This window comes from Pogona vitticeps, chromosome 15, assembly GCF_051106095.1.
Source record: "Pogona vitticeps strain Pit_001003342236 chromosome 15, PviZW2.1, whole genome shotgun sequence".
NCBI classification, from domain to species: Eukaryota; Metazoa; Chordata; class Lepidosauria; order Squamata; family Agamidae; genus Pogona; species Pogona vitticeps.
The window spans coordinates 8,452,598-8,468,663 of NC_135797.1; the positions used below are offsets into that span (position 1 = coordinate 8,452,598).

The window sequence follows — 16,066 nt, forward strand, 5'->3', positions numbered from 1 at the left end:
CAATGGGATTCTGCAGCTAGACCTGGATCTTTAGGACGAAGAACATTTAGAAGATTTTCTAGCATCCTTGAACTAATCATTTCTAAGACAATTATGTATTTGTTTATTTAAAAATGCTTCACAATGAGTAATAATGCGTATACAATAATGAGTATACAGAGGCGACAGGGAAGTGGTGGTTCCTGAGAGGGCAGAGTATGAAGAAGTTTGGAAGTGCGTTAACAATTGTTGTTGTTTAGTCGTTAAGTCGTGTCTGACTCTTTGTGACCACATGGACCAGAGCATGCCAGGCCTTTCTGTCTTCCACTGCCTCCCGGAGTTGGGTCAAATTCATATTGGGAGCTTCGGTGACCCTGTCCAGCCATCTCATCCTCTGTCGTCCCCTTCTCCTCCTGCCTTCATACTTTCCCAGCATCAACATCTTTTCCAGGGAGTCTTCTCTTCTCATGAGATGGCCAAAGGACTGGAGCCTCAGCTTCAGGATCTGTCGTTCCAGTGAGCACTCAGGGTTGATTTCCTTCAAAATGGATAGGTTTGTTCTCCTTACAGTCCAGGGGATTCTCAAGAGTCTCCTCCAGCACCACAATTCAAAAGCATCAATTCTTCAGCGGTCAGCTTTCTTTATGGTCCAGCTCTCGCCTTCATACATCACTACTGGAAAATCATAGCTAAGACTATTCAGACTTTTGTTGGCAAGACAATGTCTCTGCTTTTTAAGATGCTGTCTAGGTTTGTCATCACTTTCCTCCCAAGAAGCAGGCGTCTTTTAATTTCGTGGCTGCTGTCACCATCTGTAGTGATCATGGAGCCCAAGAAATTAAAATCTTTCACTGCCTCCATATCTTCCCTTTCTATTTGCCAGGAGGTGATGGGAACACTGGCCATGATCTTAGTTTTTTATTGTTCAGCTTCAGACCATTTTTTGCGCTCTCCTTTTTCACCCTCATTAAGAGGTTCTTTAATTCCTCCTCACTTTCGGCCATCAGAGTGGTATCATCTGCATATCTGAGGTTGCTGATATTTCTTCAAGTTATCTTAATTCCGGCTTGGGATTGATCAATTCCAGCCTTTCACATGATGTATTCTGTTTATAAGTTAAGTACGCAGGGAGACACTATACAACCTTGTTGTACTGCTTTCCCAATTTTGAACCAATCAGTTGTTCCAAACACAGTTCTTACTTTTGCTTCCTGTCCCACATATACATTTCTCAGGACATGGATAAGGTGGTCAGGCACTCTCATTTCTTTTAGGACTTGCCATAGTTTGCTGTGGTCAACACAGTCAAAGGCTTTTGTGTAGTCAATGAAGCAGAAGTAGATGTTTTTCTGGCCCTCCATAATCCAGCATATGTTAGCAATTTGGTCTCTAGTTCCTCTCCCCTTTCAAAATCAAGCTTGTACTTCTGGGAGTTCTTGGTCCACATACCACTGAAGCCTACCTTGGAGGATATTGAGCATAACCTTACTAGCGTGTGAAATAAGTGCAATTGTACGGTAGTTGGAGCATTCTTTGGCACTGCCTTTCTTTGGGATTGGGATGTAGACTGATCTTTTCCAATCCTCTGGCCACTGTTGAGTTTTCCAAACTTGCTGGCATATTGAATGTAGCACCTTAACAGCGTCATCTTTTAAGATTTTAAATAGTTCCACTGGAATGCCATCACTTCCACTGGCTTTGTTAGACAAGCTTTCTAAGGCCCACTTGACTTCACTCTCCAGGATGTCTGACTCAAGGTCAGCAACCACACTATCTGGGTTGTCCGGGATATCCAAATCTTTCTGGTTTAATTTCTCTGTGTATTCTTGCCACCTCATCTTGATGTCTTCTGCTTCTGTTAGGTCCCTCCCATTTTTGTCTTTTATCATGTTCATCTTTGCACAAAATGTTTCTTTAATATCTCCCATTTTCCTGAACAGAGCTCTGATTTTTCCTTTTCTATTATTTTCCTCTATACCTTTGCACTGCTGCTCATTTAAGAAGGTCCTCTTGTCTCTCCTTGCTATTCTTTGGAAGTCTGCATTCATTTTTCTGTAACTTTCCCCATCTCCCTTGCATTGTGTTTCCCTTTTCTTCTCTGCTTATTTAGGTCTGTAAAATTCCTGTCCTTTATCATGTCCATCTTTGTACAACATGTTTCTTTAATGTCTCCAATTTTCTTGAACAGATTGCTGGTTTTTCCCTTTCTGTTCTTTTCCTCTATTTCTTTGTACTGTTCATTTAAGAACACCCTTTTGTCTCTCCTTGTTATTCTTTGGAAGTCTGCATTCAGTTTTCTGTAACTTTCCCCATCTCCCTTGCATTTTGTCTCCCTTTTCTTCTCTGCTATTTGTAAGGTTTGTTGGACAGCTACTTCACTTTCTTGCATTTCCTTTTCTTTGGGATGTACAGTGGTGCCTCGCTTAATGACATTAATTCATTCCAGTATCTCAGTACAGCTTTTCCCACTCTTTTGTTGACCAAGAGGACTACTCCATTTCTTCTACGGGATTCTTGCCCACAGTAGTAGATATGATAATTGTCTGAATTGAATTCACCCATTCCAGTCCATTTTAGTTCACTGGTGCCCAGGATGTCAATGTTTATTCTTGCTATCACCTGTTTGACCACGTCCAGCTTAACAAGGTTCATAGATCGTACATTCCTGGTTCCTATGCAGTATTTCTCTTTGCAGCATCGGACTTTCCGTTCACTTCCAGGCGTGTCCACAGCTGAGTGTCCTTTCGGCTTTGGCCCAACCACTTCATTAGCTCTGGAGCTACTTGGACTTGTCCTCCTACTCTTCCTCAATAGCATGTTGGACACCTTCCGACCTGAGGGGCCCATGTTCCAGCGTCATATCTTTAAGCCTTTTGTTTCTGTTCATGGGGTTTTCTTGGCAAAGATACTGGAGTGGCTTGCCAGTTCCTGCTCCAGGTGGATCACGTGTAGTCAGTACTCTCCACTATTACCTGTCCGCTTTGGGTGGCCCTGCATGGCATAGCCCATAGCTTTTCTAAATTACTCAAGCCCCTTCACCACAACAAGGAATCAATCCATGAAGGGGGTGCTAATAATATCAAACTGTAAAGTATGTTACTTTAGCCAGAGCGACAGACTAATATGTAACTGAATGGATTTAAGCCAAACCATAATTAATGTAAGGAAACTTTCCAATTCATTGGAAACAAACTCATTTTCTTTACATATTTGAAACAAGAAAAAAAAATGAAATTTGAACTGGACAAAACTACAGTGCAGAACATTGACAAATACTTGCTTACCTTCAAAAGTCGAAACAATCTTAAAACACGCATAAACCAGAATACTCTAAGAGAGTTGACAGTAGCGTAAGATGGGTCATTGGCTCCAAAGATATTAATAAGAACAACATCTGCTATTCCCAATATTATCACTAAAAAATCAAACTGATTCCAGTGGTAATACATGTACCTTCTTCCCATTGCAATAACCTGTTAAAAACAAAGATTACATTTATATTAGATCGAACACACTGACCATTACATACTGCAACTCTGCAATTCATAGAATAGGTTCATATATCAAAATTCAATAAATATGCAAACAGGTTATCTGATATATTAGACCTGAGCTACAAATGTTGGAAGAAATTAAAACTATGCAACATCATGTAAGAATGAATTGAAACTATGCCACAGCATGTAGTGCCAAAAAACACCTTAAAAATGAATTTATTTATTTATTTATTTATTTGATTTATATCCCGCTCATCTGGTAAATCTATACGACTCTGAGCGGCTAAAACAGCCTATAGTATAAAACCTAAATAAATAGCCATCTATTAAAGAACGTTTTTAAAATTTTTAAAAACTCTTTAATATTCTTTAATATTTGAATAATTTTAAGATTTTAATATCAGGATAAGGAACGGAGGGGAACAATGAGGATACGGATAGAAGGGAAGTGGGCTTGAAAAGGTACCTTACAATTAGAGTTTCCATATAGTATACAATCGATTCAAATTATACTTTGAATATTTATTTATTTATTTATTTATTTATTTATTTATTTATTTATTTATTTATTTATTTATTTAACTTATATGCCGCCCACACTACCCGAAGGTCTCTGAGCGGCTTACAGCATTTAAAATACAATAAAAAGGCAAAATAAAAGGGCAAAATAATTAAAATGCAATTAGACAATCTGTTCCAGACATATTTAGTATTAATCTAATCATTGGCTATATGACTGTCTATGTTTTAATATTGCATTGGCATCCTTCAGTCTCGTGAGACTATGTTATCGTGCTCTGCACAGAGGTCTTGGGAAAGCGTCTAGTGTGGCTGAGAAGGCCAATTCGAGAGTGACAATCCCTTCCACACTGAGGACAAATACAATCTGTACCCCATCTAACTCCCTGATTTTGCTGCTTTCATGACTGCCTCTTTGCCTCAGCCTGCTGGGCAAGGATCTCTTCAAATTGGGAGAGGCCATGATGTACCACATGCCTCCAGGCTGAGCGCTCAGATGTCAGGGTTTCCCATCTGTTGAGATCCATTTCCAAGGCCTTCAGATCCCGCTTGCAGATGTCTTTGCATCGCAGCTGTGGTCTCCCTCTGGGGCGATTTCCCTGCACTAATTCTCCCTACAGGAGATCCTTTGGAATCCGACCATCAGCCATTCTCACGACATGCCCGAGCCAACATAGACGTCGCTGTTTCTGTAATGTATACATGTTAAAAATTCCAGCTCATTCTAGGACTACTCTATTTGGAACTTTGTCCTGCCAGGTGATACCAAAAATGAGTCGGAGGCAACGCATATGGAACGTGTTCAGCTTTCTCTCTTGCCGTGCATGAAGGGTCCATTATATTATCCATTACTCTTTCTCTTTTGGAACCATACATATAGTTTTCCCCAATATTTCTGGTGGTTCTTTTTCCTTCTTTCATCTAGCCATTCTGATAATTTGTCCATTTCTGCAGTTTCAAAAGTTTTGGCTCTCACTTCCTCCATGTCCATAAAAGTGCTTTCCTCAGCGTGTGGTTGTTGAACTGCTTAAAATCCGCTGTTCTAACGTACCACAGGAATGCATGCCAACCCCACTTCAGATCATGTCCTTCTAATTTCAATAGCCTTGTATTTCCCAACATTAGGTAAAGGTAAAGGATCCCCTCGACATTTAGTTCAGTCGTGTCCAACTCTAGCGGGCGATGCTCATCCCATCTCCAAGCCGTAGAGTCAGCGTTTGTCCGAAGACATTTCCCGTGGTCACGTGGCCAGCGCAAGTAGACACGGAATGCTATCCACTCTTTAATTCAAACCAATGCAGATGCTCTATAACATGGATCCCCAACCCCCCGCCCGTAGCCTGGTGTCGGTCCTTGGGCTTCCTGCGACTGGGCTGTGGATACGGATCTCACCCTCCCCCCGCATGCATGGGGGCGTGTTGCACTTGCAGGTGGGCGTGTTGCACTCATGGGTGCGTATGTTGCCCTCATGCACATGCATGTGAGCATGACACGCCCCTCCATAAGTGTGACATGCCCACCCGTGAGCATCGGGGTGCCACAAACCCCAACCAGTCCGTGGTTCCAAAATGGTTGGGGACCACTTCTGTAGAATATAACAGTCAATTTGGAAGTCCCATTACTCCTCTTGATGTAAGGTCTTGCAGAAATTTAGCTCTAATTCTTGGGGTGAATTTAGAGATACATTTTTCCAGGTCTTTACATATTGTTTATTTTCATATAATTGAGATTATTTGAAAAAGAAATAACATTTTTGGCAAGATTTTCATTTTAATTGTTGCTATTCTACCCATCATAGACAGTTGTAAATTTGCCCATCCGGAAAGATCTTTCCTGATTTTGTCTCTCAGTTTCAGATCGTTGTCCTTCAGAAGGGTACTTGACTTTTCTGTAAAGAATATGCCCAAATATTTTACTTTTCTTCCCTCCTGCAAATACGTGATTTTCATCTGTCTCCTGTTTTTTTCATATTTTTAGTAAAGAGTTTAGTTTTCTTGTGGTTTATTTTTAGGTCTGCCATCTCGCCAAGATCCTTTAACTCCAACATAAAAGCCGCTATTTATTCTTTGGGTTTTTCAACCAAGATAAGATGGTCATCCGCAAAGGCCTGAACCTTGAATGTCTCTCCTTATAGTTTGATTTCTTTGGTGGTGAAGGTTCAGGTGCTGAGGAAACGTTGGTCGACGGTTTCTGTTTGGTGGCTGACTTCGATGTCAAAGGTTTCGACATCGAAGGCTTGGTTTTGTGAGCCCGCAGGGCGGTCGATAGAGTTGATGTCGAGGGCAAGATGGCTTCTCATTGCTCAGAATGAGCCAGAGTAGCCGAAGGGTGTTGATTTGCCACCTCGGAAATGGCTTTATCCATGGCTTTAGCACGGTGTATGGATTTACAGGAAGGTTGGGCCTGACATTTTTGCAGTGAGGGCAGGAAGGGATTTGATCAGACGCACCGGGGCAAAACAGGCCCTTAGCGTGGTTGTCAGCGAGCGGGATTTTGTTACTGCAGACCTCACAATGTTTGAACGGGCCTGAAGAGGCCAGGAACCAAAAACCGAAAGGGTGGAGCGGGGGCTTCCTCTCAAGGGGCAGAGCGGTATTTTAAAGAATATAATAATAATAGGGATGGTAAAGAAAGAAGTTTTGAAATGGTCAAGTAGTAAATGATTCTCTTTCTTTCTCTTTCTTTTAAAGAAAAAATCACAGAAGCTGCGATCGAGGCTCTCAATATGGCGGCTGAAAAGAAACTGAAGGGAGAGCCTTGGCGCCAAGGTACATACATCGGGGGGGGGGGAGGGGTCTTCACAAATGTATCTTTTTGCTGTCGCAGAAGCTCTAGAATATTCCAACGAGGCTCCGCGCATGTGCGGATCTCCCAGCGCGTGATTCACAGAGGCCACAAAGAAGAACATTCAGTGCCTTCGCGATCTTTTTGCATCCTGTCCCTTGCTTGTGAAGGCTGATGATCTCTTCTCTTCAGGCTTTGGACTATTTTTTTTTTTACTTAGACATATTTCTAACATGCCGTCAAAAGTCACACTCACTCAACCCCTAACCAGTTGAGACATTTTGTGTGTTCCAGTTCAAGCACACCCGGTACAACTAAGGGAGCCCCTGATTCATTGCATCAGGTGTGCTTGAGACAACACCTGTTTTGCATATATGTGCTGTTGTGAGGATGATTTGAATAATTTTGAGACTGCAGAAAAGTTGCATTTTCAGGAGAATTTGGAGAAATCACTTGAACCATCTATTGTGTTGAGCTGTTTCGATTGCTTTTGTTTGATCTGTTCATTGCAAACAGCTGAAAGTCTGTAAATTCTGACAATAAGCCGAATTTGCAATGGAGATTGAATAATTTTCGGGACAACTGGACATCCAAGAGCCATAGGTCTGACAAAGTGGACGTGTCCACAAAAGCTCACATTGAAATATGATAGTCCTTAAGGTGCCACAAGTTTTTGCCTTTGCATTTTTTGGTTTGTTTCTTTGGATTTGGTCTGATAAACAATATTGAGTTGATGGAAACATTTGTACAAGGTGTGTCGATGGCTCCTCACTTAAATGGGTTTAAAAGGGAATTAATCAAACACATGAAGAATTGGTCTATCGAAATCTGTTGCCTCATGGTGGTACATATACTTTAAATCACTGTGAAAGTAATAACACAGAATGATTGTTCAGTTATCAGACAAATAGCAAAACAACTATATAAAGCTAGCCAATTATAAATCACTAGGGGAGGGATAATCCGGGCTCTCCTCTGACTGTGTAGCAATGCACGGATACTCTACATATATGGTAGCCGATACAGGAAGACCCCAACCCCATATAAGTTGGGGATTGCTTCCAGATGGCCATGGATACTGAAAGCCATGGATAATAAGAAACAGTATATATATACCATGGTAAAAGGAAGGGAAAAAAACAGAAAAAATTATATTCATGTGCATTACCAGAACTAGGCTAGTACAGGGGGGAAGAGACTACGCTATGTATTCTTCACTAGCAAGTATTCATGCCATGGTGTCTAGCTTCCTTTAGTGAATAGTTCTGGTAATACATGTGGAATTTTTTTTCTGGATTTTTCTATTAATATTTTAAATATTTTCAGACTATGGATAAATGGATCAGTGGATACTGATCCTATGGATCAGGAGGTCCTACAGTATAATGGACCTGCTCCATTATGAACATATCTGTGACCTGGCAAGGAGTGATCCAGAGACGGCCTGGATGATCCCCAGGAATTAAGTGTTCGTAGTTGCTTCATGAATCATTATAAGTATCAGAATAATCAACTCTAAAAGAGAACAAGCACTAAAAGTCACCCTAATAAATAAAGCATATTACTCTTTATTTCCAGATTATTTCACACTCAGTTTGTAAAATGGAATTCTATATATTTCTTAAAATATAGTAGTCAGTAAACAACATTATATTAATATACACATTTAAACAGCTTATAGAGTCAGTACCTTCAAGATGGCTTCCATTATATATAAACTGAGAAAATAGTAAATGCACATCTTAAGTTGTGGAAGAAATTCCATATTCACGCCCGGTACAAAGTGAAGAAAAATAGGAATGCAGTTTGTAAATGTTATAAGGGAACTTGTATGTTCAAATATGCGCTTAAATACAATACGCCGGCATAACCTGACGAACCTATTTCTGTGGAAGAGGAAAAAAAGATTCTCACTTTCAGTCATTTATCAGAAAGCCACTTAGGAAATCTGCCAGTTCGTTTCTCTTTTCTCCACAATATACAGAGGCAGCCATCACCCTTGAGACTAATCCCCACCTCCCACTCAACCGGCCAGAGGACATCAACCGGCCACGCCACGGTCTCTCCGGCAAGAAAGCCGAGGAGAAATTCCGGGAGAGGCTGCCGGCGACTCTCCTGCTCAGAAATGGTCCTTTGGAGATGCCAGCCCTGAGGGGAGAGTGACCGGGAGAACAGGGGAGATGGAGCAGGTCAGGAAGGAATGGGTGGGTGTCATCCCGTGGCCACGTGTATCTTAAGTTGCAACTAGAGTAGGCCCATTGAATAAATGGACCGTACAGAAGAAGCTTCAAAGACATATACTTTAGGCCTTTCTTCCAGGTAAACCATATTTAGGCATCTCCAAGGTGTCTGTCAGAATTCCCAGCAGGCAGAGTTCTAGGACTTGTAGTTCAAAATCCAAAAATCGTCTCCTTATCTACTGCTAAAGCTTCTTCTCAGGAAGATCCTACAGCCAAAAATCTGGGCAACCGGACTTCGCTTCCTGTACCACTATGGCAGCGTGTCTTCATTCCTGCAGGTCGAACTGCATGTCTCAGGAAATCCATATAGAGGCTATCACACGAACTGAGCACTATTAGCTAGTCCTGACTATCAAGTCAGCTCCCTAGCTTATTTTTCATTTTGAAAATGTATCCTGTTTACATGGACCATATCTGATGAATGTTCTGCTCCTTTCCCCCACATGACTGCCTGTGGGATAAACAGTCGGCCGGCCTGCCTTAAGCTTCCTGAGGGCTGGATCCTGGTTTTGGAGCGTTTGCCCGCTTCTGGCCCTTCAGATCGTTGCTTGATATTTTAGGATTTAACCACTAACTATCTGGGACACTTCTTCTTTTCTCTAGCCTTACAAGACTAACGAACTGGTTCCCCACAGACCTCATTCAGTCACTTTCAGAACAACACCCAACACTTATTAGTAATCTTACCTTAAAATAAAATTTATGTCATTTCTATTGTGTATATATGTAATACCTTCTGCTTAGATCACATTTTAGTAAACATGATATACTAACTTTGATGCCGTTGACATTTCAGGCCTCACATTGTAAACCCAGTCAGACAGATGTTTCTTAAGAGACAGTAGTATTCCTTGGCTTTCCCAGTATGTCTTTACTTCTTCAATATTCATGAACCTGAAGTTTAAAACAACATGTTTTGAATGCAGCATATTTTGCACCACTATATGAATACAGAAAGGTTTTCAAAAGGAGTGGAAATCACATCCCTCTCATAAAATTCACCTAGGGTCAGATCACAACATTCAGTATGAAAATAGCATCATAAAATGCAAAATCTGCAGAAAACTAGTGTAAAAGCAGATTGAATTCTTACCTAAAATATACCACCACCATCCCAAAAACTGTCACGCAAAATTTTTAAAAAAGAATTTCTATAGCATTACAAGGAAAATAAATGTAAAGAAGAGAGATCTTGTTTCAGAAAGCATTCCAGGGGCTCAGCGTTCCAGTCAGGGTGAGCACCTTGAGAACATCTGCCTAGAAGATCAGGTGGTCCACCAGGACAGATTTCGCCTTGGAGAAGACCCAAGGCCCCGCGAGCGTGCTGATTTCCTCAGGCACTGACACTGATTCTGTTGTTCAAGAGTGGAAGGTGCCACACAGGCATTCTCTGTCCAGGGAACGTTCTAGAAGGCTTTCTGAGCAGCAGCAGCAGGAGGTCCCTTAAGAAGGAACGTCCAGAGCCAGTCAGCCCCTCGAATTTGGCATGTCAGGTTGTGGCGCCAGGGAGGGCCTTTTGGAGGGAGTCCTGCCACCCCGGAGGTGCTGTGTGAGGGCTGAGCTGAGAGAGGACACCAGTGGGGAAGCTTTTCCTTGACCAATTTAACGGTATCTCCCTCGAGCATGAGGAAATGCGCCTGAGGGTGCGATTTAGGGGCCTTCAGACACAACTGGTCCTGCTGGTTTGGGGGGTTTATGTCAAAAGGCCGGTGGTACAATGGGCAGTGGCTTGCGGACTGGTTGAGTTCGGACTTCACACAGGACAGGACATTTCTGGGCTCTTCCCCTCCTTTTGCTCCTGGTGATGTGTTTGTGGGCAACCTCTGCGGACCAACTCCTAGGTGCATTTCAGGTGGGAGAATGTGGTGGTGGTGGTTCATGTTGTGACCAGCTTGCCCTCTGATTCCTCTCAGGTGATGAGGCTGGTCAGGGAATTCATGCTGCGCTCTTTACACTACAACATTTTAGTCCTAGCTAGGCATGTGCTGGGACTGGACAACAGCATTGCTGGTGCATTGTCCTGCCGACAGATGCGGGACCTGGCCAGCAATGCTTTGAGGCCTGACATGTCGACTCTACGCATGATTTTCTGATATGAGAAATGCTGGAGGGATGGAATAAGGAGGCGGGTAGGCCAAAGTCAGTAGGGTGCTGCTTTTTCCTAATAGGCTGAGAGAGCTGGGAATTTGCTGGCCAGACATATATGCCTTTCTAGTTTCAAAAATGGTGGTACTTTACATGGCCTCACACATAGGCTTCTTTAGGGAGTATCAGATTAGAGTATTGGTGACATCATTGCACAAAGATTGGGAGGCCATCCTTTGAGTTGCAGGATGTTACTTTAGAGGGGGAAGGAGTGGAATTTTACCTGCACTGCTCCAAGACGGATCAGACGGGCAAAAGGCCTTAGTGAAATAGTTTTGATCAGTGACGGTGTCCTGTGAAGAGCTTTGGGGGACCGCAGAGGACTTTTTACGAAGAGGTGTTGCTTCTGCCTGAGGCAGAGAAAATGAAATGGCAACAAGCCATGAAAGAAGAGTCACAATCCATGGATGACCATGGAGGGTTTACAGGAACCACATTGCCACCAGAACATAAAGCAATTGGAAGCAAAGGGGTCTACAAAAGGAAAATGCAGATCAATGGGGAATATAGGTACAACACCAGACTTGTGGCTCAGGGATACACACAAAGATAAAAAATGTACACTCTGATGAGGTTTTTCCCCCAACGGTAAAGGCAAAATCTTTGAGGCAAACATTAACTCTGGCTGCTTCAAGAAATTACCTAGGGAGCCATTTTGACATAACTACAGCAGACTTGAATGCAGATCTGCAAGAAGAGCTATACATAGCTCAGGCACCTGGGTTTGAGAGTTCTCAACCAGGAATGGTGTACAGATTAAACAAGGCACTTTATGGGCTTAAACAGTTTGCACTATATGGGAACCAGTGTCTAGATTTAGCATAACTACATAACTTTTGAAAAGACTGAAGTTTCAGAGTAGCCTGGCAGACCCATGCTTTTATGTCCAAGAAAATGGAAAAGAGCAAAATCGTCTGCTAGTATATGTTGATGACATATGCTTTATGTCAAAAGAACAAGTTCAAATTGATCTGTTTGAAAAGCAATCGAAAAAGGAGTTCAAACTAAAGAAGCACGGCTAGATACAGAATAATTTGCGGGTTCATATTTAGAAAAAAGACAATGGTTATGTCCTAAATCAGAGATTGGAGATAGAGGAAATGCTAATAAAATACAACAAGCAGGACTGCAAAAGTGTACAGACACCCATGACAGTAGATTTTCAAAAGTCAGAGGCTGAAAGCGACGAGTTTGAAGAACAAGAAGTGTACCAATCAGCAACTGGAAATTTACAATATATAGCAAATTGGACAAGGCCAGATATTGCTGCAGGAGTTAATATTCTGAGTAGGCATACTGCAAAGCCAACACAGAAACACTGGGTGGGGGTGAAAAGATTATTTAGCTACCTAAAAGGTGCCTTTGACATATCCTTGCTAATACAACCCTCTAGTGATTTAAAAGTAAAGGTTTATGTAGATAGTGATTGGGCCAACAACATAGCTGACAGGAAATCAGTATCAGGTTTCACAATAAGTTTACATTGGTGGGATGGACATCAAGGAAGCAAAGTTCCATTGCCACATCCACTGCTGAGGCAGAGTTTGCTGCTCTTTCACAAGTTTGTTCAGAGCTAGTGTGGTATAAGTGGTTGCTTATAGATCTGAAAATTAAAGTGGACCAGGTCATAAAAGTGTTTGAGGACAGCACCACATGTATACACTTGGCAACCACAGAAAAAAAAAAGAGAAGCTGAAGCAAACACATTGATATTAAATATCACAATGTTAGAGAGGCAGCAAAAGAAAAACGAATTCAACTGCAGTACAGTGGTGCCTCGCATAGCAATCGCTCCATTTAGCGATGAAATCGCTTTGCGATGCATTTTTTGCAATTGCAAAAGCGATTGCTTTGCGATGTTCCCTATGGGGGAATTTCCCTTTGCGATGATCGGTTCCCTGCTTCGGGAACCGAGCATCGCAAAGCGACGTTTTTAAAACAGCTGATTGGATGTTTCAAAATGGCCATGGGGTAAACAAAATGGCTGCCCGCTGTTTTCTGGGATGGATTCCTCGCTTAAGAGGCACGAGAAATGGCCGCGCTATGAAGGATCTTCGCTGAACAGTGAGTTTTAGGCCCATAGGAACTTATTAATGAGGTTTTAATGCATTTCTATGGGTTTTTTTATTTTGCATTGTGACGTTTTCGTTCTGCAGCGATTTTTGCAGAACAAATTAATGTCGCAATGCGAGGCACAACTATTGTGAAACAGAAAAGAATGTAGCTGACATTCTAATTAAACCACTGAATGTGCAAAGACACAGAGAACTAACTGAAGAATTGGGAATACATTCTGTTCAGGTGTAAATTAGGAGGGGTGTAAAGGATAAGTTCACACTGAGGCAGAACAAGGCCTATGGTGATCAGCAACCATACTTGATAGATGTGCATAATGCTGAATCATGCAGTCTGGGATGATGGAGTGTCCACATTGCTGTCTTTGTGTGAATCAACTGGACTGCCTGGACTGGGACAAAAACTCTTCTAACTTACATTTTCTAAATTCATTTCAGAAATAGAAGGCGAGAGCCCTCTTCATATCTAGCGTATGCTACATCTTTACATTTATCTTCTTTTTGACTCCAATTTCAGTTTTTATAGTAGAAACCTACCAGAATGTTTTTACAGCTTTGTTTAAATTATACTTCTTAATATTCACCTGCGTTTGTAGTTTTATTTCTTTGTGTTTTACTGTGTGTATCATTGTGATGGCCTCTGGCTAGCTCTAGTGAAAGTCAGATGGGCTCTAGGAAAAACGGATGGGGTTGGGGGCTTCTCCTGGTGTCCCCCTGTCCTCCTCAGCTCTTGCTGGATGTATTGACTGGGACTGTGAGATGAGGCTGAGTGGGAGTTAACCGCTTTCCTAGGAACATATGGATGGGCACAGACCACCACAACAAGGAAATGATAGCTGAGGGAGGGACTGTGAACTCAAAGTCATATTGAGTTGACCATTGGTTGTCGTTTTGAAGGAGCTAGAACGGTTCCTTTGGAGACTATACTTTTGTTAATGCAGTCTAAATGAGTATTTGCTTTTCTTGCAGCCGCATTGCACTGTTGGCTCACATTTAGCCTCTGATCTGTGACAATCCCAAGGGCCTTCTCACTCATTCTCACTCATAGTATTACAGTGCCAAGTATTCCCCACCTTAATAACTGTTCATTTGTTCATTTGTTTTCCCAAGATGTAGAAGTTTGCACTTCGTCCTATTAAAATTCATTTTGTTTTTGTTTTTAGCCCAATGCTCAAGCCTCTAAAGATATTTTTTGAATTTTGCATCTGTCATCTGGGTATTACTTATTCCACCCAATTTTGTGTCATCCGTCAATCTGATAGGCATTCCCTGCACCCCGTCATCCAAGTCGTTAAGACCATCTCGTACAATGTACTATGGCAAGGAAGCAGTATGACGCAGGGGCGGCTTCTGAATGGTTTTTAAAAAAAGAGCAATGAAGTGGCCGTTTAAAGAAAAGCAGTGAAGAAAATCTCCTCTTCTCAGAACTAAACTACAAGCCACACACACACTTCTTTGCAAAACACGAAGACTCAACGACATGTTACCTCCTTAAGAGAGCGTATCGCTCTCAATCTTAATCCTCCACAGAAGACCCTGGGAAGGAAAATGAGTCTATTCCATTCTGGAATAGTTAAAGGTATTCTGCTGTTTCTCTGTTCGGGGATTCAATGTATGTTTCTTACTGTAAAACAATCTCTCTAACAATACTTAATAATATTTTAATGTTTTGTAACATTTCATAAATGTCAGGATTTAATGTTGTTTTGTGTCATGATCTTGGGATCCAGTAGTGAGCCGGATGTGAATCCAGAGAAGTTCCCCAACTCTGGCCACAAAATGCCAGAAACGTCGGACTCTGGCTGGAAAACGCCCCCCCCCCAAAAAAAAACCCCACTAGAGCAGAGCCTTTTTCCAAAGGTCAGGTAAACCGAGTGGAGAGGAAAGCGAAGGTCTCTGCAAGTAGAACCTGTTGCCCAGAAGAACTCTATGGATCGCGGGACTCGTGCGCCAACCCCAGCTGGACCCCAGCAGGGACCCTTCAGAAGGCCAGGAGGAGCAGGAGCCCCTCCCTGGAAGCTGAGAGGTGTGCGAACTGCGTCAAGTCCAGGGGACCTCCTCTTTCTTCCGTTCCTGCCTGGAACTGACATGCCCTCTCACACATCAGAAGAAGGGCAAAAATATTGCCTCCCCCTTTTTTTTTTTACAAAAAAATCATTTTCACTTTAAAATGCATTTTTCTTGTTCTAAACCAGTGGTTCCCAAAAGTCTTCGCCACCAGCTGTGCTGGCCGGGTTTTCTGGGGTTTGCAGTCCGGGAACATCTGGGTTATCCGAGGTTGGGAACCACTGTTCTAAAGGGAAACTGTACTATCAGAAGCCTTGTAGGAATTCAATTCTTTTCCAAAAGGAGGACTTTTCCCCGCCACCTAAACACTGCTGCCACACCTCCAAATTTTGGAAATGGCAGGCGTCCTGTTTAAAGTGGCTCATGGGTTGCCAATCCCTGCTTTAAAAGTTCCTCCTTTCTAGGAACGGGTGGAGTCTGAAAGGGAATCAGAACCCGCACGTCAAAAAAAAGCTGAAGTCAAGTTTCAGGAATGAAAAATTCCTCCATAGATTATGCTACAGCCAGACAATTAGACAGGTGACACTGGACCGTATGGATACTCACTTTATATCACCACTTGAGTGAACATTTAAAGAGGTTTGACGAGTTTACTATATATAATAAATCGCATACTCTAGGTATGTGTATGAAATAAAAGAGGAAAGATAAACCAAGCTGATGGTCTGAACACTGAAAAGAATTGGTTTTCAAAGTAGAACAAAAGCAATCATTGTTTTTCTATGTTGATCAGATTAACACAGATATTCCTCTGGAAATT

General features: G+C 42.1%; 1 protein-coding gene across 1 annotated transcript in view; it reads right to left on the minus strand.

Moving 5' to 3' along the window:
- The window catches only part of LOC140702843 (solute carrier family 9 member C1-like), a 67,131-nt gene that overhangs the window by 19,134 nt on the left and 31,931 nt on the right, over positions 1 to 16,066 (minus strand). Inside the window, exons 9-11 of the mRNA XM_078382219.1 lie at positions 9,794 to 9,913; positions 8,470 to 8,665; positions 3,264 to 3,452 (exon numbers count right to left, since the gene is read on the minus strand). Coding sequence (XP_078238345.1) covers positions 3,264 to 3,452; positions 8,470 to 8,665; positions 9,794 to 9,913 — 505 coding nt within the window. The remainder of the gene's footprint in view (positions 1 to 3,263; positions 3,453 to 8,469; positions 8,666 to 9,793; positions 9,914 to 16,066) is intronic.